Below are 26057 nucleotides of genomic sequence, written 5' to 3'. Positions count from 1 at the left end.
GTCTGTCAAATAATTTACGCCGCTAAACTATACATTTACTTTATTTTTTGTAAGGACACTTTTTACTACCCCTTTTTTTTGTAAATAAAGGAAATTTTCGATTTGCTTTTTTTAGGGGGGGGTGCTATTCGATTTGCTTTTTGTTTTCTGTTTCTAATGTAATGCCCCCCTCCCTAAAAATGGATTTGTCATATTTTGGGGTTTGTTTTGTTTATTAAATTGTTAGGTGAAAATAAAGAATGGTCTCATAAAAAATAATTAAAGTTATCGTTATTTTATGTTTCCAATGTAATTACCGCCACCCACCCCCCACCAAAAAAAATACCGATTTCTGTATAGCCGTTTAAGGAATAAAATAAAACAAACAAATGAAATCTTTTCAGTTTTTTCTTAAGTGTTTTTGTTGTTGCTGTTTTTGTTTTGTTTTAATATTAAAAAAACAAAAGCCAAACATTTTCCTATCTACACGGACTTATTTTTCCAGCTAGAAACTTAATGAAATCATCAAATGATTTTATTTGGCGAACGTTTGTTTTTATGCATAGCATCTAGGGGCAAATAACTCTAAAAGTTTTTTTTTTAAGTTGCTGTTGGAAATTATAATTCCAAATAAATTAAATTAAATATATTATCAATATAATTGTTGTTTAAAGTTTATTAAATATCTATTTTAAATAGAATACTTAAAACAATCCTCTCGATAAAAACATTAACTAAAATACCGCTATTTCATAAAATCGATTTTTCTTAATGCCTTATGCAAATGAGGTGATCTCTTAATTGTATACTTTTGCAAGAATCATACTATATAGAAATAACTGAAAGATTAAAGTAAGACACATTTTCTATATATTAATCAAATTGTGAACAAATAAACAAACAGGAATACGAATTTATATAGAGATCCGGGTGTGGTTTATGCTCTGGAAGAAACTAGGGGTGTATACTTTGTGGATGTGAGCATTAAGGATTTTGAAGAAACAGCTGCGACAGCTTAACCACACGAGATCATACTTCCCCTTTCTTCATCCACCCCCACTCCTTTCCTTCATCACATCTCCCTCCAAAACCCCTAGTGCTCAATTCCACAAAGTATACACACCAATTTCTTCTAGAGCGTAAACCGCACCCGAATCTATTTTATAAAAAAACGAATGTAATCTTGAGTCTCGTTTCAATATCGCTCGTTTTTTTTGTTTTGTTTTTTTTTTTGTGGGAGGGGGGGTCTGATTAAGTGGTATCTTTGAATTGGGAGTATACTGAAACATGCCTACACGTATGTAACCAATAATGTTTGTATAATAAAAAGACTATATATTACAAAGAAGTCACTACTTATCAAAGCCCGGAGGCCATTCGAGGATAAGGGTTAATGAATGTACGCTAGTCAATGGGACAATGTCGTAGTAATCGTTAGTAGTGGAAATTTGGTAAATTGGATTACTTAAAGGGGACGGCTGATCAAGAACTTCACCTTGGATTTGAAGACGACCATATTGGAGTCAGTTTTAAAGCAGGAAAACGGAACAGAGTTCCACAGGCGCGCAATTCTAAGAAAAAAGCTTTTTTTCATGGGATTTGCATGTAGGTTTTGGCACAGATAAAGAGTGGGGGAAATTATTGATAGTGGTTTATGCTAGACGAGTGTTTTTCGTGAAAGTCGGGGCAGACATTGGAGCTCAGACAGAAAATAACGATAAAGCAGAGACAGGCCCACAACGTCTCTTCTGTGGGAAAGAGGTTGCAGGGAAATAAAAGGGTATCACTCACTAGGCTACGAAGTCTATTTTGAACTCTGTCAAGGCAAGATAACCGGCTTCTCTTATCCAGATAGAGAATAGCATCAGCAGTGAATCTACTGGAGTGGTAGAACGATCCCACCATTTTTCAAGCAACCTTAGCAACGGATTTGATGTACGTGTTCCATCTCAGATCAGGAGTAAAGGTCAGACCCAAAAGTTTGTACAAAACATGGAGCCTCCCCAAGACGAGAGTCATTAATTTCAATTGATGCCAGACGGGGATCAGAGCGTTGATGATGGAAAAATAGACGTTTGGTTTTAGATGCTTAAAAATTAACCAGCCATGACTTTCCCCATTGTACCACGTGCTCAAAATAAAAGGAGAGAGAATCAGAGAATTTGGTTGTTTATGGCCTTTGAAGTGTTGCCATAATAATATTCAACTTATATAAGTTGAATATTTTTCCCACTCTGATATTGATATTAAAAGAATAACTTTCTGTTTAAAAATATCAAAACGAACTTTTTAATATATTCAGTTATTGGAATGCGAACGACTACATGAAGGCTAACTAATTTGTACATTTCTTTTAAAAACAAACCTTATTAAATACTTATTTATTTTATGTCTTTTTTTATGATTCGTTTTATTTCACTATTACGTGGAACTTTATTTATCCATCATTTCTACATTCTGCATAATTGTGTAGAATTTAAAATTAAAACGTTCACACACACACACACACACACATATATATATATATATATATATATATATATATATATATATATATATATATATATATATATATAATGATTTGATCTTGTCGGTGTGTGCGAAAAGTCTCTACCAAACTCCTCCCTGAATATTTGGTCTACAGAGGTAAAATTTGATATAGAGGGTATTTGAACTCTTAGTACACTTTTGATTTGGGGTTTAGCCAGTAAAATAGCTGCTAAGGTATCCACATTGAATATTGACCTTGGCATGGTGTAAATCGACTATACCTGTTTTCTCTGCGTATGCGCTAATTAAAAGTTATAGGTTAAACAACGTTATTTTTTGCAGTTTTTGTATGCTTATGAATTTATGTCATACGTTAACGGATAAGGCTGGAGGGCTATATGTTTTGGTTTCGATTTCCCAAAAAATCACTTCCATTAAGGATGTTGGCAACCTTCATGTGGTTCCTCCTGTAAGTATTTGACGTCTTTCTAGAAAGAATTCTGACTCGAAATAAACAGGCAAACCAATGCCAAGCAATAAAAATTTTCAGATTCATATGATACGATGATGATCAGTCTTGTTTTAGCCATTCATTTTATTTAATACATTTGCTTTGTTTTTTAGATTTAAATACAAGAATTTAAAATGGATCAAAGTCCAACGGATACGGACGTCCCATTGCAAACGGTGACGGCCACTACCGAAGAAGCTGCACCTACGCTACAGGATTCTCAACCGCAAAATACGAAAATAGCACACGATGATATCGAGGAGTTAACAAATATGGTTATCCCCGACAATGATGGTAGGGATATCTCTTTTTGTTTCTTTTACTAAACATTATAAAACCTTTTAAAAGTTAGATAACCATTCAACAAGTTTCAAACAAAGAATTAAGGAAATGTTTCTCATTTATTTTTGTATTATTTTTACATGCGTTGAAACATCTTGATATGGCAATCGCATTTTCTTCTGTCATTTGGAATTTTGCTATAAAATGTAGCATGGCTGCATTTTTAGCCATCTTTTGGTCTTCATTTTTTTTTTTTTTTTTTTTTTTTTTTTTTGAAGAGTTCGATTTGGGCAAGTGGAGACAATCACCTAATTTACAGAACTTGTGTGAAAATTTTCAAAAATCAAAACAAATACATTAATACAGTAACATAACAGGAAACATTAATTACCGGAATATTTATTTTGAATTCAATGATTTTTAACGAACACTTGTTTTGAGGTGGGGGATAAAGTTTTCAAAATCAATTAAAACAACAAACAGTTTACAGATAAATGAAGATTTATGAATAATTTCAAACAGTCGCAAATGGGAAAAATGTTATTTTTAACAGTTTTATAATAAATTCAAAATTTGAAATAAATATAAACATTGAACAGTTTATCTGCAAAGAAGCAAAAAAAAAATTCGTAATTGTCTCCACTTTTTTCGAATTAAGCTCTTCAAAAAATGAAAAACAAAGAAAGTTAAATGCTCAAAATATTTTTATCGAATAATTTCAAACAATTATCGTATGTTTCTAAATTTTTTAGATTAGGATTGGTTATTCGTATTATTTGGATTTATCGGACTACTGTTCTTATCTTGAGTGTTGTTTTCATAACGTTTCGGGCGATGTAACCTCCGACCTTCTTCAGATGTATCTTGTTGAACTCTGGAATTTGGACGGAATTTGGAACGGAACCTTTTATTTACTTTACGGAAATAGTATGGTCTAGTTCTGTCAGCCATAATAATAAAGGTCCTAAGTAATTAGCAATTGTATTTTTAAAAATATTTTTATTATTATTCGTAGTAAAAAAAAAAATACAATTGCGCATTACTTAGGACCTCTATCTAGTCATGGCTGACGGAACGAGAGTATGCTGCTCCCGTGAAGTAAATAAAGCGTTCTGTTTGAAATTCTGTCCAAATTCCCGTTATTATGAAATCACGTGACATTTTCAAATTGCAATTTTTGTGAAATTCATTTTTTTCTCCATTTTATTAAGAACTTGACTTTCTTAAAAGCAACATCGCTTGATGGGATCTTTAGTTATGAATAACTAATTGACCGAAACATTGTCCCAATCGTGTAGCGATATCAATGTTTATGTAAACATAAATACACACGCACACACACACATACACACACGTATATATATATATATATATATATATATATATATATATATATATATATTTGTATATAAGGAATATGTGTGCGCGTCCGTATTACTGTACTAGGAGATTCTCGATATATTGCGAGAGGGTTCGAAGTTAGAGAGAAACACAGTCACGGTCACAGACACTCAGAGACTCAGAGAGATTACATCGGCCGAAATTATCGTATGTCAGTTATGTTCTCCAATGTTACCCAAGTGTCAAACTCATATCATTATATATCCTAGAATAATTTTAAGCAACTGCAAGACATCTGTAAGTGCAGCTTCTCCGTTTTTAGGATGCAACATTAATTAAATTACAAAGGATCCTTTAAACAGAGGTTCTGAGTAAGACCTTAAAACAGGCAGAAATAAAAAGAACAATTTTATTTCTACAAAACAATCAAAATTACGTGGGTTTTTTTTGTTTTTTTGTTTTTGTTTTTTTTTTTTTTTTGCATGAGAGGGTCTTTAGGTTTAACTCCCGCACGTAAATTTCTTAATGTTTTTTTTTTTTTTTCGTTAACTGGAAAGAAGTTTATACAAAATAATTTTATAAAAGAAACAGTAGGTTCTCTAGAGTGCAATGTAGAATAACATATATTTTGAACTAAGTTACTGCAGGGAGGCATGTGAAACTTCCTCCAGAGCGATTTTACGGATTTTGATGACAATGAAAATATAGGAGTGTGAAATATTCGTTCATCATCATTTAATCCCGGGCAATGTCGGGTCTCCTTGCTAGTGCATATATATATATATATATATATATATATATATATATATATATATATATATATATATATATATAGGAATGAAAAAAGGGTTTGGTGAAAAAGATAGTCAACAAGCAATTTCTAGTATTTCTAGTTAAGTATCTTCACAGAGGGGAGGACGGGAAGTTTTATCTTCCACTGTTTCTTAATATTTCATACATTACTTGTAACATGAAAAATCTACTTTCCGTTTTCACTATTTGAGGGAAATCGATTATTCTTATCCCCCTCTCTCTCTCTCTCTCTCTCTCTCTCTCTCTCTCTATCTATCTAATATATATGTATATGTATGTATAATTATAATCACTTGACAATAAAACAGATGACTGTTGTGAACATTTTCTGATATTAAAAAACATAATTTTATCATGCGTGTACCAGGATAGATTTTTATACCTTGCTTGGTCGATATGAACCTATTATTAACAACAGCTGCTCGTTACTCCTAACAACTATCTGAAAATCTGTCTTCGTAACTGTTTCAAGCAATAAAACTTTTTTAGTCAAGTTATCATAAAGACGTTTGGATGATACATTAATCTTTCTTAATTGGGGCAATTTAGTCTCGGTTAATCTGTTTTGTATTGTCTCCTCTGACCGATGTTAAGTCAATTTTGTGCCTAATAGTTAACTCTTTCACAGTATTCATTTGTAGATATTTTGAATTCGTTCATAGCAGATATTAAATTTTTATTCATACTTATGTATTGTAATCATGTTCTTTCTACCGAATAAATTAGTTTTGAAAAAAAAATCGTTACCATCTTTTAACCTAATTTTAAATACCATAACCTGACCCAATATGAGTCACTCGAGTATAAGGTAAGGACTAAAAAAAATTGTTAACTAGCCTAAAACGCTATAATGATCTGGAAATGAAAGGACTGTGCGTAAATTTATATATGAAACTGATCCCTAACTCTAAATTCTAAACTAACTGTTGGGGGTGGCACTCCTACAGATTCTGACGATGGACTATTCATGACGTCACTTCCGGTAACCAGTTTCTGCTATCGAACAGTCTGAACCTGAGATTCAGAGGGAGTGGGTCGTAACCTTACTTTGTATTTCTAGTACAGCGGGGTGCCACTCAACCAATATACGTTTTTGTATTTTCTGTTAATATATATTTAATTTCACTGTTTCTAAGCTTTCTCGTTCTTCTTTGAACATTTAAACCACAACATTAATTATTTTTCATTGTTTACTTTTGTTATTATTTTTCTGCCCAGTTTTTAACATTATTACTTAAAAATAAATATAATCTCAATTTATTATTTGCGGAGGATCGATAGACAGTGTTAATCTATAAATATGCATAACACGTCTTTCTCGTTACGGTCTCTTATTCTTTCTTTAACAAAATAACGCAACTCTAATAATAAGCAATACAAAATCCCAAATTACCCGAAATAAAAGGCTCCAATCAAAAACATTTGAAAGTATTGTTTGAATTCCAGACAGGAAATTTTCATTTTTTTTTTTCTCACGTGTGATGTTCTTCTGTTCTAACTCCTTACGTATTTAGCTTATTCCAAACCGCAGCGGCAGCGAATGCTACTCTAACATATTATCGTATCTTGATTGGGTAAAAAATCAAATGAGAAGTTTCTTTTAAAAAAAAATAACATTGCAAAAATATTCAGTCCCAAAACTTTGCACGAACTATAAAAACCCAAACACATAGATATTTTTCCTTCCTTAATATTTCTATTCCACAAACACAATTTAGATACGTTCTTAAAGGCTAACCTTATCTTCTGTTGGAAAGGATCTCAACAAACGCGACGAGGCAAACGAACTTCTGTACGTCAGCGAAATGCATACACGCCACTCACCGAAATGCACAGTTCTCTAATTCTCTCACTGGCAAAACAAGCATGCTAATATACAAACACATATTCATAACTATTTATTTAATTTCATTTTTGTTTTATTAACGAAGAAAATGTATTTAAAAGAAAATTGATTTATATAATTCGGTTAACTAGCCTAAAACGCTATAATGATCTGGGAATGAAAGGAGTAATGTGCGTAAATTTATGCATGAAACTGATCCCTAACTCTAAATTCTAACCTGTTGGGGACGGCACCCCTAAAGATAACCGATAATGGCTCCTAATAACCCCAGATAAAATCGAATGAAAAATATCAATAGTATTTTTAGATTTCTTTAAAAATTTAACTTTAATTGAAGCTTATTTGAACGTTATGGGCACATGTAAATGTACACGGCGACAGTCGGAATGAACACGCGAACTTAATTTCTTCTTACAGATAAAAGAAGCATTCCCAACGCTTTTTTTTTATATAGCGGCACACGCTAGAGCTCTCATTTTTACGGCACACATATCACAAAAAAATGAATATGTTCTACTCATAAAGCCTTTTTTCCAATGAAATAATAAAAAATAAAGATCATATTAGTAAAAAGTGTTATTCATATAAGTCATACAACGTATTCAGTATTTTTCCATAATCCAATTTTTACCGGTTGATAACTTAATTCTTAATATATAAATATTAAGAGAATAAAGTAGTTTGCTTGAAGCATTGTTTAATATGTATATAAAATAAACTGACTATGCCCGTTACATCTCTGCATTGTTCTGCCTTCTTTGAATCCAAATTTCTTTTACATACATAAATATTAGATAACAAATGCCAATCAGTAATCTTAATATTGTAAACGAAAGAAATGGTATAAAGCATCACAATGCTTGCCAGTGTTTAGAACATTGTTTAGATCAAAGTAGCTCTCATCTTGGGTGTCATTTTCACAGCGTTTCGGTCGATGTAACCTCCGATCTTCTTCAGGTGTATTTTGTTGAACCCGGGAATTTGGAAGGAATTTCGAGCGGAAACCTTTATTTACTAGCATGTTCTTGTTCCGTCAGCCATGACTGGATAGGTTCTAAGTAATTCGTAATTGCATTTTTCGGTCGCGCGCACTGAGAATTGAACCTTTAAGCTTCAGGAGAATATCATTTTTGCAATTGATTTTTCCAAGTACTTTCACCATTGCGCCACGCGTCCTTGCGGACTACTTAGGATCTCAATCCAATCATGGCTGGCGGAACAAGAGTATGCTAGTAAATAAAGGTTTCCGTTCGAAATTCCGTCCAAAATTACGAGTTCGACAGAAACATTCCCTAGTTCGACAAGATACACCTGAAGAAAGTCTGAGGTTACATCGACCGAAACGTTGTTAAAATGACGCTGAAGGTAAGAACCGTAGTTCGATGAATTCAAATAATACGTTTCCTTTCAGATTATTTAAGCATAATTCATATTTTTTGTACTATTCTCATCCATGTTGATCAGAAAAAGATCTTTAGTCCACAACAATGGAGACATCTTCCATCATGATAATGCTCGTTCTTGCACATTATTTCTAACCAAAGTTTTCCTAGAAGAATTTGGTTGGGAAATTTCGACCCATTCTGCATATTCTCCTGATTTAGCTCTCTCGAATTATCACTTATTTCGAAGATTACAAAATCATTTGGAAGGCTTTAGGTTAACATCACGGTACATTATTCATACTAAAACAAAGAATTTTATTAGGGGACATTTATAAGCTCGTTGACAGATGGAATCAAGATTTTCAAAAGACACAATGATTTTTCATTTTCAAGAAGAAATTTTTAATCGGCGAAAACTTTTGTTTGTTTATTTATGTTTTTTTTTATGTTTTGTTTTTGTTCTTTTCTCAATTATATTTCGTATTTAATAAAATCGTTCTTTTTATTTTGACAGTACCAAAATGGTGTTCATGCCGTTGGGTGTTCTGCTACTTGAGTTGTGTGGCTATGATGTACGTCTACGCAGTTCGGGTGGATATCAGTGTGGCCATTGTGTGTATGGTACGAATCAAGCACCACGGCGTATTGAACGGAAGCGAGGAAAATGCGTTGTGTAAGCTTGAAGAGAAGAGCGGAAGTGGCAGGGTAAGCAATCGGTTTCTATTTACATTCACTTTCAACGTTTTTGTTTCGCAATATACTGTTTATCTTATATACTTATATAGATTTGGGTTTTTAAGTATTGATGTTCATATTAAACCCTCTTTTTGCTATTTACTTAAACAGAAAATACAACTATGTCATATATCAGTCGTGGAATTGCATTCATCTGCAAAAGATCTAGTTAATTTGTACATTCTTTTAAACATTCATTTTAATTAATTCTTTATTAGATTTTGCGATTTTCTTGTGGGGATACTCGTCTTAAGTTAACTACTATGTGTAATTATATTCATGTAGATATCTTACGTGATTTATTTTTGCGTAATATTTGCATAAAAAGATTATAGAAAACACAAACCTCTTTCTACTTATATTTTGCGTGTGTATAAATTTGTTTCACACATGTTGCCTACCAAACTGCTCTGAGTTTCTCGTCTAAAGACATTAAACTTATATATAAGAAATTGAACCCATGCCAAACATTATATTTGAGTTTAAGCCGGGCAAAAACAATAATATATATGTGTGTGTGTGTGTGTGTGTGTGTGTATATATATATATATGTGTGTATGTGTATATGTGTGTGTATATATATATGTGTGTGTATATGAATAATGTATGTGCATATGCATAATGCATATGATATGCATAATGTATATAATATGCATAATGCATATGTATATGATATGCATAATGTATATGTATATAATATATATAATATATATATAATATATATGTATATCACATGTATATGTATATAATCTATAATATAAAGCTGTGTGTGTCTGGTCACGAATAGGTTCCTATATGGTTGACTATTTTAAAAAACTGATTACATATAATGATAGAAGATGTATCGAGACACAGGAATGGGTATGTTTGATCTGGCAGAACGGTGGTTCATTAAAATTGTGGGGTCTGCGTTCGCGCTTCGTCCACAAAGTATGGAAATAAAAAATCTGAAAATTAAAAAGAAAACGTTTACAAGTGTTTTCGATATAGATGTACATAAGAATACTTTGATAAGTATGTTTTAACTTAAATAGGGATGGTATAATAAAATTGTGGGGTCTGCGTTCGCGCCTGGCCTCCGTAGAATGGAAATAGGCACACACTTTAATAAAGACTTTTCATATCCATCTGCGTAAGTATACTTTGATAATTATGTTTCAGTTTGAAGAAATATGGTATAATAAAATTATGGGGTGTTCTTTCACACCTGACCTCCATAGAATGGAAATATGTTACAAAGTTTAACAAGGTTTTTTAATATAGATTCACAAAATATTGGGATAGGTGTTTCAGTGTGAACAGGTATGATATAATAAATTATGGGGTTTATCTATTTTATTTTTACTTTCATCATATTTTGCTGTGGTTTTGATACTCCCAAATTGAACCCAAATTTAAAACCTTTCCTTTTCATAACCAATCATACTTTCATAACCTATCATACTTTCATAAATCAGAGTCCATTTTCTGTAGGCTGTTTTTGAACCCAGTCAACGACGGGTACATTTCCTAGTAATATATATATATATATATATATATATATATATATATATATATATATATATATATATATATTACATTTTATATATTATATATATACTAGTATTTCAGCCTGGCGTTGCCCGGGTGTTTGGATGTGTATGTTGAGCAAAAAAAAAGTGGTAGTAGGAAGGCAGGCTCGAACCCGTACCGCAAAGGAGGAAAAGAACGGGGTAAAACCTAACGTTCATGCTCGAAGAGAAATTTTTTATTCTTTTAGAGGTATTTTTATTCTTTTAGAAGTCACAGCAAGGGAAAAATTTTATAATTTATGGACTAGTATACTCTTCAGTAGAAGTGCAAAAATTATAGATTAATTTTGCATACATTTATTTTCTCGTTGACACGTGTTCCTTTTATCTCTGATATGACAAAAGTTCAGAAATAGGGACAGATTTTTGTTTTACCGTAGAGAAAAAAATAGTACAATATAATACATACACCATGCAATATACAACATGAAATATACAATACAATATAAAATATATAATATTACAAATGCAATGTAAAATATACGATATAACACATGCAATGTAAACTATACAATATAAAATATTGCAGGTACAATGCAAGTGGACTTGTGTTCAGCAAAGTTATGGTTTAAAATAAAATTGTTCCGGGTTCCAGTTTTCAATAATAGATATCGTTATGCGAGCAGTATTTTCCTCACTCCGCTGGCGAGCAAAAGTTTAACGAACCGAAAAGAGTCTTTATTTTGAAGTGCTTTAAAAAAAATGACAGGTGAAAAAAAAAATAATTTGCAGTGTGCGTGTATTTCTTTTAAGTCATCAAAAAAAAATGGCTTCCCAGCCCGTAAAAAAGAATATTTGCCTTTTTCCTCTCTCGGTATAGTTCAAACAAACAACTAGTCGGTAACAATAACCACTTTGTCAAAAAACAAGAATTCATTTCCCGAAATCTCCGTAACAGAGGAAAAAAATCTTCAACATAAAATCCATATATAATTTGCATAAACAATTGCGTCGACCCGTTCTACGGCAAATTAAATAAAGATTGCTTTTTTTTCCTTTTCTTTCTTTGTTAAAAGGCATAAAATATCCACTTACAATTTATTTGAGTAGATAAATTTAAGTTTAGACTTTTCTATGTTGCAATTTTTCGTCGTTGAACTTTTGAGATATTGCGTTGTAACGTAGAGAGTTTGCAATTGACTATTTCGTATGGCTGGAGAGTCGAAGTTTTCGCGCGTGAGTTCTTTTTTTCAAAAAAGAATATTTTTTTTACATCCTTGTCGCCATTGTAGTGGGGTCGGGAAAGGTGTATAAATTATACATTTTACTTATACAATATCTATTATATATAAAATATATATATAAAATATATATAATATTTTATATAATATATCGTATATACAATGTATAGTATATATATAATATACTATAAATAATCTATTTTATTTATCTAATCTATTATATATATAATGACTTATTCATATAATGTATTATACATATAATGCATTTTACATATAATGCATTACATATATAATGCATTATATAATATTATATAATATATAATCCATTACATTATAAAATATATATTATAATATAATATTATATAATATATATAATGTTATATATATAGAATGTAGTATAATATATATACTATGTAATATATTGTATATAATGTTATATATGCCATGTTATGTCTATATATTATATATATATTATATATAATGTTATATATATATGATGTATATAATATGTTATATATGTTATATATAATGTTATATATATACGTTATATATATATATGTTTTATATATATTGTTATATATATATATTATATATGTAATATATTTTCTATATATTATATATATAATGTTATACATAATATATATATTATATATAATATATATTATATAATATATAACATGGTATATGTATAGTATATATAATATATTAATATGTATTATATATACTATATTATATATTATATATAGTATATACTATATTATATATATAGTATATATATACTAGTTTATATATATATAATATATATACTATATTATCTATTGAGTATATGTACTATATGATATATGTAATACATACACTATATTTATATAATATATATACTATATTATATATAATATATATACTATATTATATATATGTAAATATTGTGATATATATAATATTTTATATATATATATTATAGATTATATATAATATATATATTAAATACAATATATTTTAGATTATGAAATATATCATGTATAATATATTATATGTGATATATTATATAGATATATAAGTTATCATGTATATAATACTAGCCTTGGTTCCCGGTGTGTGGTGAGCACAAAATAAAATATTAGGCTGGCAGGCGAAGGGAGAAAATTCCATGAAAAATTAAACGTAACCTTTTTGTTGTTGCATCCATCGCCAAACTGAAGTGACGTAGGTTTAAATTTTTTGCTACACAATGTAAAAGAGGGGATGACTTTCGAAAATATCGGCGAAAAAAAAAGAGCCTTCCCTGTAGAAAAGTTCCTAGTTGAGGGTTTAGGATTTAATTTTTGGGGGCTAATTTTCGATATTTTCCGCCCGAAGGATCGATCTTTATAATGGTACCGATGTCGATAAAATCCGCCGCCTCTGTCGAAAGAGTTAGGCATACATACATACATTTAAACAGACAGTTTAGATATTATGGAAGAGTATATGTATACATATAATATACATATATATATATATATATATATATATATATATATATATATATATATATATATATAATGCAAAAATAATATAATGCAAACAAAAAAATATGCTATAAACTTTCCCACAGTATAATTTTCACGACCCGTTGTTTTATCATTTTGCTAAGTGACGACATGGAAAAAAATGGCTTTGCTGATGATAGATAAATTTATATAACGGTTTCGTTTATCGGTAATTATCAGGGGTATTTTGAAACAAAACTTAACGAAGACCACTCTCAGAATTATACACTAAAGTTCTGTAACTTTTAAAGAAAATCTGTTAGGCCTTTTCGGAATCTATAAGGGACGTACTCACACAAATTGCATTTATATAATTATAGAGAAGATATATATATATATATATATATATATATATATACCATACTTCCGTTCCGGCGATTTTTACGTCCTAACATGTAAAAGGACACTGAAATTTCTGGTGTCGTGTGATGCCTCCGTTTATTAGCTACGCGTGTAATTGTGAGGTAAAGATTTCGCAATGACAACCACATCTCTTTTGAATCGACACTGTTTGTGTCCAGTGACAAGAAGTCCAGGACGACTTGAAACAATGCCGAGATAAGTGAAGAGCACATACAGCACCTGAATGTCCCAAATAGTCACCCATTTCGCACTGACCAGGTTCATCGTTACTTAACCGGTAATCCAACGGGAACCGGAATGCCAACGTGATTATGCCGTATATTTCAGGTGTTGTAAGGAAACCACATTGAAAATTCATGTTGCTAATAATTTCGCCTTTATCCTTTCAAAATAAAATGTTCCACACTCAAGTTCTCTCGTCCCGTCAACTAAAACGTTACAATTTTAAATAAATACATTTCCGAAAGTGACTTTCGTTTTATTAATTTGAAACATGTTTACCCAATAATTATTTGACAGTCGCAAAAATTGAGATTGTTGTTTCAAAACGCAGTAAATTGCTACAATTTTAAATAATGAAAGAAGTATATTTTTCTCATTTATTTAAAGAATATTTAGCTGGTCATGACAATTATTTTTACAGAAGAAAAGAGTGATTTTTTAAATGGCATACATTTAATATTTCCAAAGGAATATATTTATTAACCGTAAACTAGTAGGCAGACCTGACGTTGACCGGGATTGAATGAGGATCAACGAATGTTTCGCATTTCCAATATTCTTATTATCGTCGGAATCGGTAAAATCCCCCATTTTTTTCAATTAAATTGATTGTCTGCTCTATGCGGGGACCCACTGCGGTGCACGGCAAGGAGCTTTGCATGCTTCCTTGTTAAGTATCATAGTTCAATTGTACTCTAAACAGTAACATTCATTTCGAACGGACGCCTGTCTTTTCAAAGAACTTACTGTTGGTTTTATACGCCGCGCTTTACTACTTGTGCAGTGATAAAACTTCTCAAATATATTTGTGATATTAGTCTGTATAAGAGTTAACTTTGATTAAAATCGAGCTGTTCTTTATTTAATCAGTTTTATTTATCGATTTTCTGTTCTTATCGGAGTCATTCTGATAAAAAGAAAAACACATATCTAAGAACACTTCAAGATACATAAAGCGCATTTGTGTAAAATTCCAAAGAAATCGGCCAAGTTGTTGCAGAGTCCATATGGACCGAACTCGCGCTCGCACACACACATACACGCACACATAAAGTGCATTTTATAAGTACAGATTATCCTAATTGATGTAGAAATCATCATAGAATTTCCACCGAGGTATTGCTTCTTTTTATATTTTTCTAAACAAAATTTTTCCATTCCATATTTTTTCAGGAACCTGAATTTGATTGGGGTGATACTCTGAAAGCAAATATTTTGGGCGGCTTTTTCTATGGCTATACAGCAAGCAATATTCCAGGAGGTTTTTTGGCTGATCGTTATGGAGGCCGCAAAGTATTTGGTGCTTGTATCATTCTGTCATCAATTGTGACGATTTTGCATCCCGCTTTGAGTCGAGTCAGCGGTTACTTGGCTCTGGCTCTTCGCATATTAACCGGTTTTGTGTCGGTAAGTAACAATTCTCGCCACGTACATTTTCCTTTCCATTTTTGCCTGTGTATTCTCATTATATTTCAGCACGATTGAAAACATTTGGAAGGCAATTATTATACCTGCAACGACAGCAACAACCGTGTGTGTCATTCTATCAGAGCTAGTGTTGGGACGATTAATCGGAATCGAGAATCGGAAAAATTGGAAGATTTGAGGGTATCGGAATCGGATGCCAAAACGATTCTTTTAATTGCCTTTTTTTATTTGATTTTGTTTAATCCAAAATCTTCCATTGTTGGTAATAATGATAAAATAATAAATATTTATTGATTTTAAATTACCAGTAAATCTAAAATCGATAGATCATCCTCTACAAGTGTATTTCGACGTTTAGGAAAATATCTGCAGACTTAACATGTGTTTTTACGAAAATCAGAGGAAACAACAATCTTATAGTTAAACAATTAGAGATTTATAAAGTATCGGAATCGAGAATTTAGCACGGAATCGGTAATTGTATTGGAATCGGGAAAAATATTGGAATCGTTCTATCATTAATCAGAGCAGTGTCTTTTTTTTTTTTTTTTTTTTTTACTATCACGATCACTACTTATCAAGGCCAAGATCAATTCTCTGAAAATGTTTGAATAAGCGAGTATGAATACCAGCTGAAAAGATGAGGAACACTATCAGAGTACTCTATTAGTACTCCGATATAGATCAATGAAATTAACCAGCATAGATTAATCAACATTAGATAGATCAATAGAAATTAACTACTTTTGATTACTTTGTTGGCAGACGATAGCAGGAAATTTGTGGGCATTTGATTGAAAGACGACTAACTCGAAGTCAGTAGGGAAGCAGACCCGCGGCAATGTGTTCTGGAGATAGGCTGCTCTTGCAAAAAAAAGCTTGTCCATGAAAACTATGCTTCATGCTAGGCACGTGTGTATCCAATTTGCCTTTTGGTACATTTCAATCCATATGTCTAACCCATAAATCTCTTCAACCCTTATCTACCAGATAAAGCTGTCTGAAGATACTGGCTTCTTGACCTAAAATACACCAATCATTGGTGCTATTGTTTTTCTTTTCTTTCTCTTTGCAAAGCTCGATCATGTTCTGCAAAGTCAAAAACAAAAATAACAATTTTCCTCGACGAAACAACCAAACCAAATACCATCTATATAATATTCTGCTTGTTCCTTCTATATAATTCCGTGTGCTACGTTTTAAAAAGGCCAGATGCAATATTTGAACACCAAACTGATTTTGCTTTAAAAAGACTAATCAAGCAACACTGGACAAAACTATGAAAGTGACCTCCCTTTGATGTAGCTTCGTTTTCTAATATCATTATAATAATATACGATTATTGTTGTAATGGTGTCAGAGAGGAAATCGCAGTAACTTCGACGTGTAGCGATTTTTCACCGAATAAAGAAATCGGCAAAACATTATGTAAAAAAGGGAACATTCGAAAGAAACGGGGCAAAAAAGAACATAGTATCCCAAGAGATTCAGGACTGAAGGAGATTGTTTCTTACAATGTTATTTTATTATTTGTATTGAACTATGTAACACAATATTACTTTCTAGGTATTTATTAGTACTAATTCATTTACCTACTCTTGGGTCACTTTTATATTCAAGTCGACACTATTTTCAAAGAAATTTTAATACATTATTATTTGGTACGTTTTATTGGGGGGGGTTTTCTGTCTAAAAAATTTTTTTTTTTTTTTGCGTTATCCAGAAGAATATCAGTTACATCCAAAACATATTTGTTGATTAAATATATTTTTCATTCGTGGAATTTCCACGGGTCCTGCTAGTAAATAATTATTTGACGATATAAAGAACTTGAAGCATAAAACGTTTTCCAAAATTACTTTATTAAGCATTAAATAACTTAAATGGAGTTGATATGCCGTAAGTCAAAACAACCAAACAAGCAACTCTGCAACCTTTGTTAAAAAATTGTTCTTTCAGAATATATTTTTCTTCCTTTTTTTTTTTTTTTTTTTTTTTTAATTAAAAGTTTTCTGTTAAATACAAGCTTAGTAAATCCAAACTGAAAAATATTTAAATTTTACTTGGTGAATATTTGAATCCAATAAAATAAACGCTGTTTAACGTTTTAGTACAAGTGTTTTATTTATGCAGGTTTTTAAACTTTGTTTTTGTCTCCTGTAGGGTCCATTTTTTCCCTCGATGCATTCCTTGTGGGGACGATGGGCGCCACCAGTCGAACGAAGTAAACTTATGGCTATTTGCTATGCAGGTGAGTTTTTGCTTTTGTTGATTTTGTATTTTGAAATATTGTTGGTCCCCCGACAAAAGGAGGGTGGACCTGTAAATTCACCCTTGTCCGTTCGTCCGTCCGCACTTTTCTCAATAACTACGCCTTGGAAATTTTTTGAAATTTTGCACAGACATTAAACATGACATAAGTAAAAAGTAATAGAACGGATTTTCCACGAAAACTCCGGTTGCCCCCCCCCCTATGTGTGCCTTTCGGGTTAAAATGGCAAAAATTGACACTTTGCTTATTAAAAAAATTGATGCCTTGGATTGTTATAAAACTTTCTTAAAGTTGTAACTGATTTCTATATAATTTTGTTTGTCTATACTTCGTGATAGCTCTTGGGTGTGCTCCAGGGGGCTCTTTTAGGGCTAATAAAAACACTCCATTTTTGGGACTATTTTACCATATTTGTCCAAAATTTTCTGTGTGTGTCTATTTAGCAGTTTTGCATGGTGCTGAACTCAAATTTTAATATGCTAAGGCCTTGAGGATTTTCCACACTAAAGTGGGGAGGCAAATGGACTTGATCATTTCTTTTTATTTATTTATTTTTTTATTTTTTTTTTGCATGGTGCAAAACTCAAATTTACATATGTTATAGGCCTAAAACTGTACCGTTTGTTCATTTTTACCAGGATTTGAAGTACGGGGGCGGCTTTTGGAGATAAATGGGGGGAGGGATGCTTAACTTAGTCATTTATTTATGCCTCGTTCACTGTGCACTCATAAGGGACCATGCATGCTTCACTTGTTATATATATATATATATATATATATATATATATATATATATATATATATATATATAATATTCGGAACCTATGCTGGTAAGTAGAAATTACGTTAACAAGTATGCATTTCGGAAGAGTTTAATTAAGTACATGTTATGGCAACCTCGTAGAGAACAGAAATAGACCCAGTATACCTAGTGTGATTGATCCAAGAGTTGAAAAGTTAAGACTCTAGAAAAAATGGGCTTGAAGCATTACATCAGAAATGGAATGGAAGAACCTGGTCTTTTTCATAAACGCCTACTTGTGCACTCGTTATCGCCGACGTGCAATCAAGAAATATGTATATTCATTTTTTTCCGGGCTGTTATCCTTATCTTCATAGTGATTGTTTCACCACATTTCGGCTAGCTCATCCTCTGAATAAAATACAATATATATGAATATACAATATATATTAACATACGATGTATAGGAATATGCAAATTATGAAGTCTCATCTCAAAGGGTTCAAAAAAATAATGATAATAAATAATATATAAGCAAGAAATAGTTCAATTAAACAAATGTCTTTTTATTTTAAACATATTTAATAAATTTACATGCATATTTAAAACATATTTGTTGATTAAATATGTTTCAATTTGGAATTTCCACGGGTTTTGCTTGTAAATAATTATTTGAAGATATAACTTTGAAACATGAAAACTTTTTTCCTAAAAAATTTCTGCGTTCAGCATTAAATAACTTAAATAGGGTTGATATGCCGTAAAACAAAACAAAACCTCTCCAAGTTAAAAATTGTTTTTTTTTCTTTTATTTTGTTTTGTTTTTTATCTTTTTCTTTTTTGTTTTTGTTTTTTTTACAATATACTTTTTGTTAAATACAAGTTTAGTAAATCCAAATTGAAAAATATTTAAATTTGGATTGTTGAATATTTGAAAGCAAGTGTGTTTATTTGGACTTTCACTTGTTCAGGAAAACAAAACTAATGACCAAGCTTTATAGTGAACCTCGAGGATTGGAACAGTTTTGGGGCATTTTGTGTCGGGGAAGCCAAGACAAGACCTGCCTAAAAATGTAGAAATCTAAATGAAAATTTATTGAGATCTGTCTGTGGTCGACTAATTTTTAATTAAGATAAAACATTAAGTAAGAAGAAGTTAATTTTTAGTCTCTCTCCCATAAACGAAATTTTCTTCTCAATAAAACATTTAACCCCGTCAACAAGTCTCCTTCTGTTTCCATACATGAGTAATTTGCCTGAATTAAACAGCTACTAGACGATATAATAATACATATCTATACAGATCTTTCACATCGAAAGAGACGATAGAAAGAACGAAACCAGACCATAAGTAAAATTTAAAAAAAAATACATTTAATTGATCTATTTCTTGGTTGATTATCGGCGATAACTCACGAGTGCATAAATACGCGTTTGTTGAAACTGACCATGGCTTTCCTTCATTGCTTTCTATTTATTGAAATGTACACAACAATTTAAGCTTTTAAATTCCTGAATACATTCTTATACAATCATGCCATTTAGTAGAATCTTTGTACAAAATGTTTTTATTAATCCTTATTATGAAGTATACTTCTCTTTTTTAAAAGGTCCTTACATGGGGAATATCATCACTTTGACTATGTCTGGTTACCTCTGTGCAAATGGATTTGATAATGGTTGGGGTTCCATATTCTATCTCATAGGTAAGTTGCTTTCTTAATGGACTCCTGAATATAAACCATTTTTATTTAAGTTTAACTATAATCTCTAAAATGACATTCTTTGATATGATCTTCCAATATATATTATTTCAACCTCCATGATTTTCGTTTTGCTAAAAGGGACATGCGCAACAGTTTAAGATTCGGATAAAGGATAAAGAAAGTGTGCGTGCATATTTATATATATATATATATATATATATATATATATAGATGCATATATATATATATATATATATATATATATATATAGATGCATATATATATATATATATATATATAGATGCATATATATATATATATATATATATAGATGCATATATATATATATATAGATGCATATATATATATATATAGATGCATATATATATATATAGATGCATATATATATATATATATATATATATAGATGCATATATATATATATATAGATGCATATATATATATATATATAGATGCATATATATATATATATATATATAGATGCATATATATATATATATAGATGCATATATATATATATAGATGCATATATATAGATGCATATATATATATATATATATATATATATATAGATGCATATATATATATATATATAGATGCATATATATAGATGCATATATATATATGCATATATATATATATATAGATGCATATATATATATATATATGCATATATATATATATATGCATATATATATAGATGCATATATATATATATATATATAGATGCATATATATAGATGCATATATATATATGCATATATATAGATGCATATATATATATGCATATATATATATATATATGCATATATATATATATATGCATATATATATATATATATGCATATATATATATATATATATATATATATATATATATATGCATATATATATATATGCATATATATATATATATGCATATATATATATGCATATATATATATGCATATATATATATATGCATATATATATGCATATATATATATATGCATATATATATATGCATATATATATATATGCATATATATATATGCATATATATATATATGCATATATATATATGCATATATATATATATGCATATATATATATGCATATATATATATATGCATATATATATATATGCATATATATATATGCATATATATATATATGCATATATATATATATGCATATATATATATATGCATATATATATATATATGCATATATATATATATGCATATATATATGCATATATATATATATGCATATATATATATATATATGTGCATATATATATGCATATATATATGCATATATATATGCATATATATATGCATATATATATGCATATATATATATGCATATATATATGCATATATATATATGCATATATATATGTGCATATATATGCATATACAGTGATGATCATATTTATTGACACGGTAAAATAAAAGTTAAATTTTGTCTAATAAATTCTAAAAAAGGGATTAAATTAAAGAAAATAACAAAGTATATTATGTATTTTTAACTGGCCTTTCCGGTGCAGCAATCGGATTTTAGAAAAAATAAATAACAAAGGAACAACAAACATAATTGCAAAAAAGTAGCCTGCGAGTAATATATATATATATATATATATATATATATATATATATATATATATATAAGTTCCGCGTTCACAAGAGAAGGCCAAGTAAAGCATAAGAATAAGAGTGGGTGATAAGGTCAAAATTTGGGGAAAGTTATAAAGACTAGACCAGAGATACGTTAGTTTGGATTGGAAGTCAATTTCTAAACGACATCCAACATATACGAACTTGTAAAAGGACGTTAACCTGAATATGATGATGATGCAGGTTACTGGACGCATATTTTAGAAATGTCCAAACGTCTAAACAATTTTAAATCTACAAATTATTTATTTAAAAATTGTTACAAATTTCAGAGAAGTGCCATGGTTTCACTTACGTGAACTGACCTTTTACTATTTAAATCAGCGGCGACTCACGAAGTGAAAACAAATTGAAAAATGGAATTCAAATATGTAAAAGTTTTTAAATAAATAATTTGTATTTTCGCTTTCAAGTTTGCGACTTTATTGATTTCTTTTCAGCATATCCCGACACCCAATTTTAAATCTATTTAGATTTTGCCTAAGACATATTTTGGCCACTTCTATAATTTTACACACTAGTGTACTTTTTTATTACTGAAAAAAAAAAACCCTGTTCAAATTATTGCCAGAAATTTTAGAAGTGCGGTTGCGTAGTACACGTCCGCCAAAAATTGTTTCCATTTCTTTACTAAAGTCATGAATCTGGTTGTTTGAAATTTTTTTTTTTTTTCTTTTTTTTCACAGGAATTGCCGGATTAGTATTCTCCATAATCTGGTTATATGTAGTCCAGGACTCGCCACACGTTCATCTTAGAATCACAGATACAGAAAAAGAATTTCTCGGAAAAGCAATTCAGTGTTCAGAAAAGGTGATCTCTCAACCAGTTCATTATTATTATTATTATTATTAGGGCTATGACAAGAGAATATTCTTATTGTTTTGACTCTCGAGTATATACCCGACACAGTTAATCAACTGAGAACCACATCACTCTATATAAAAGCATATAAAATATCAACGGATACACACTCAAGAGTTAAAAGAATGAAAGGAATATGCTGTTGTCCTAGCCCTAATGATTACTAACAGAGCTACTCGGCGTTGTCCGGGGCCGTAAACGTAAACAAAATAAAGTGCTTATTTTAAACTGAAGGAATAGGATAATATGGTAAATATCATCTTAGCATCGCATTCAATTGTATGCAGACGGATCGTGCTGAAATAATAACATTATTATTTATAAACCACATACACAAACATATGTAGATACTCATACGAAGGGGAAGGAGTTTTGTAACTAATCTGTACTTTCATCTAACAATTTATTAAACAATTTATTAAACTGAATTTAATCGGAAAGTCTTATCTAAAAAAATATCACAGTCCGTCTTCTGCATAACATATGCATATGTAATACAATGCACTTTGCTACCTCTAGCTACTTTGAAGAACCGTGATACGGCGAAGCAGCTGCCTGATGATAACACACACGCTCAACTATACGGTATTTTTGTAGAATAAACCATACTATTTTTTAAAAAAGGATTTTCAAGTTAAAGTCAATTGTACGATATCTTTTGTTTATTAAATTGTTAGGTAAAAGTACAAAATAGTTAATAACGCCTTCCTCTACATGTTAAGAATGGGGTTCTATATGTGTCTGCGCGCGTGTGTTAGAGACGAGGGAAAGAGAGATATTAGATATACGTGTTTTTTTGTTTTTGTTGTTTTTTGGGGGGTTTTTTGTTATTCTTTTTCAAGTTTAATTGTTACAGTGAGAATGGACCCCGTAGAAGTAAAGGGAGCAGCAATCCCAAAGCTAGAAAGCAGTATGAGTGAGTTGTATCGTACACACACACACACACACCCACACACATACACACACACACTACAAAAGTTATGTGATTTATATAATTATCCGACCTTATTTAATTTATTGTCTTTATATATTAAAGTAATCATTCAAGAATTTATGTGTGTGTTAGTGTTAGAGAGGAAGGAAAGAGAGATATTGAATATACGTGTTTTTGAGGGGGGGTCAAGTCCAAAGGTTACTGGGAGAGTGGACCCCGTAAAAGTGAAGGGCACAGCAGTCTGACAGCCAGAAATCCAGTGTTAGAATGAGTTGTCACACACACACACACACACACACACACACACAAACAAAATTGTCGACAAAAAAGGAAATATACACGAGAGGGCTGTAGTGGTTGTAAAAGAAAGCATAATTTTGAAATTTGTGAAAGAAAGTATGTAAACGTGAGTAAAAAATACAAATAAAGGGAACGGAAATGTGTTCAATGATTAAAAACTCGATCGCAAGCGATGTGTTAGTATTTTGTTGTTGTTCTTATTTAATTTTGTAAAAGAAAGCAAGTAAACTGGTTATTGAACGTTCGTTTAATGATTTTCTGTCTCTTATTTTTTTTATTTTACATGACTGAAATGACCTATGCATTAAATGAACTTAACGCTGGACGAAATATGTCTCTTAGTTGCGCCATATTTTAATGTTAGTAACCGTTCGTTTATAAAGTGAAAAACTGGATATCGTAATATGAAAATTATCAGAGCTCAGCCAATCAGAATGGACAGACTTTGGAGAGAGGGTATTTTTATTTATAAATCGGATATTGGAAAGATTATGTTAGATCTATGTATGTATGGGCAAGTTACAGTCGTTGTAATCACAGAATCTGTGGAACATGTACAATTCCTCCCGGTGAATTCTGGTAGCAATGATAGACTAAATATTTATAAAGAAAAATAAGGACTCCTTCCTCTAACGATATTACGATTATGATGGAGTACTGTAGTATCTTATTATCACGACTGAATGTGTCTGAAATAGTGTTCGAAAGATACACAAGATAGTAGCTAATAGCCTATCTTTATTGAATTTGTATGTGGCATTCGTTGTTGCAAGCCTACGATATTTTTGTCCAGAAGGAATTCTTACGACTTACAGTGGGTGTAATCACAGAATCTATGGAACGTGTAGAATTCTTCCCGGTTACTTCTGGTAGCAGTGGTAGGACTAAATATGTAGAGAGAAAAATAGGGGCTCCTTTCTCTATGTTGCAATTGTGATGGTGTAGCCCTTAGGATGTAATATCTTCATCATCATAATTATCTATTTATTAATACCGAAGTACTTTTGACATGCATACGCACGTGTGTTACAGTTTCCAAATCGGGAGATTCTATTCATTAAAAAGGAGGGTAAAAGATGATAACATACTACGAACATTAAATTAGTATATAGATTCGCTAATTCAATATTCTTTGCAGTCATCACCTTGTAGCCTACTTTTTAATAAATAGGATCTCCTGATCACGGAAGACGTAATGTAAAAAAAATTAATATTTAAAAAAATGATGTCGCTTTTGGGCCGTACGTGAAACTAAAATATAACTTAGTCTTCTAGCTCGGATACAAGGGTAGTATCTGCTCTGTCCAAAGATGATATAATAATATCGTGGGGTTTCCATTCGTGATGGGCGTCCATACAATGGAAATATGTCACAGACTCCTATAAGGATATTGGAGATAAACCGTAATAACCAGATATATTCTGATACTACATTAACTAGATTACTTAGATAAATACTTCCACAGTTTTAACAAAAGGGCTACAATAATAAAATGGGGTCTTCATTCACGCTGAACGTCCACAAAATACCCAGCAGCAATATATTACATATGAAAGATGACGTTGTGGAATTTCCACGAGTCCCGCTAGTTATTATCCAAAAAAAAATAATAATCGTGACTAAACATTGATCATATCCTTTACTCTCTAAGTCTTGATGGCTCAAAAGCATCACTTGATTTGTTAGGGATTTTTCCTAATTTCCCAGCACTCTTACCCAAGTTTCGCCTCAGCTCCTTATTTTATCGAAATTTATAACCCGCTCATTGATTTTATATTTCTGAATTTTTAGATGATGATTGATAATTTGGGTTAGTTGCATCACTGTTATAATCTGGAATGTTATTTTCACAACGATGTAAACTCTAACCTTCGTCAGATGTATC

The 26057-nt window shown here is 30.6% G+C and overlaps 1 protein-coding gene across 6 annotated transcripts in view; it reads left to right on the top strand.

Annotated features, from left to right (window-relative positions):
• LOC145246736 (sialin-like) overlaps positions 1-26057 on the top strand; it is a 254509-nt gene that overhangs the window by 134988 nt on the left and 93464 nt on the right. For all 6 annotated transcript variants that reach the window (XR_013863157.1, XR_013863158.1, XM_080108493.1 and 3 more), the window contains exons 2-7: positions 3094-3274; positions 9162-9352; positions 15422-15655; positions 17840-17927; positions 20301-20396; positions 22762-22886. Coding sequence is in view for 4 of the 6 variants with exons in the window: in XM_080108493.1 (XP_079964619.1) it covers positions 3115-3274; positions 9162-9352; positions 15422-15655; positions 17840-17927; positions 20301-20396; positions 22762-22886 (894 nt within the window). In the remaining 2 variants the exon portion in view is untranslated. The remainder of the gene's footprint in view (positions 1-3093; positions 3275-9161; positions 9353-15421; positions 15656-17839; positions 17928-20300; positions 20397-22761; positions 22887-26057) is intronic.

Source organism: Euprymna scolopes, chromosome 24 (assembly GCF_053919585.1).
Source record: "Euprymna scolopes isolate OS-2025 chromosome 24, ASM5391958v1, whole genome shotgun sequence".
Taxonomy (NCBI): domain Eukaryota; kingdom Metazoa; phylum Mollusca; class Cephalopoda; order Sepiida; family Sepiolidae; genus Euprymna; species Euprymna scolopes.
Note: the sequence above shows the minus strand (reverse complement) of the source record. Positions and strands in the feature narration are given on the sequence as shown.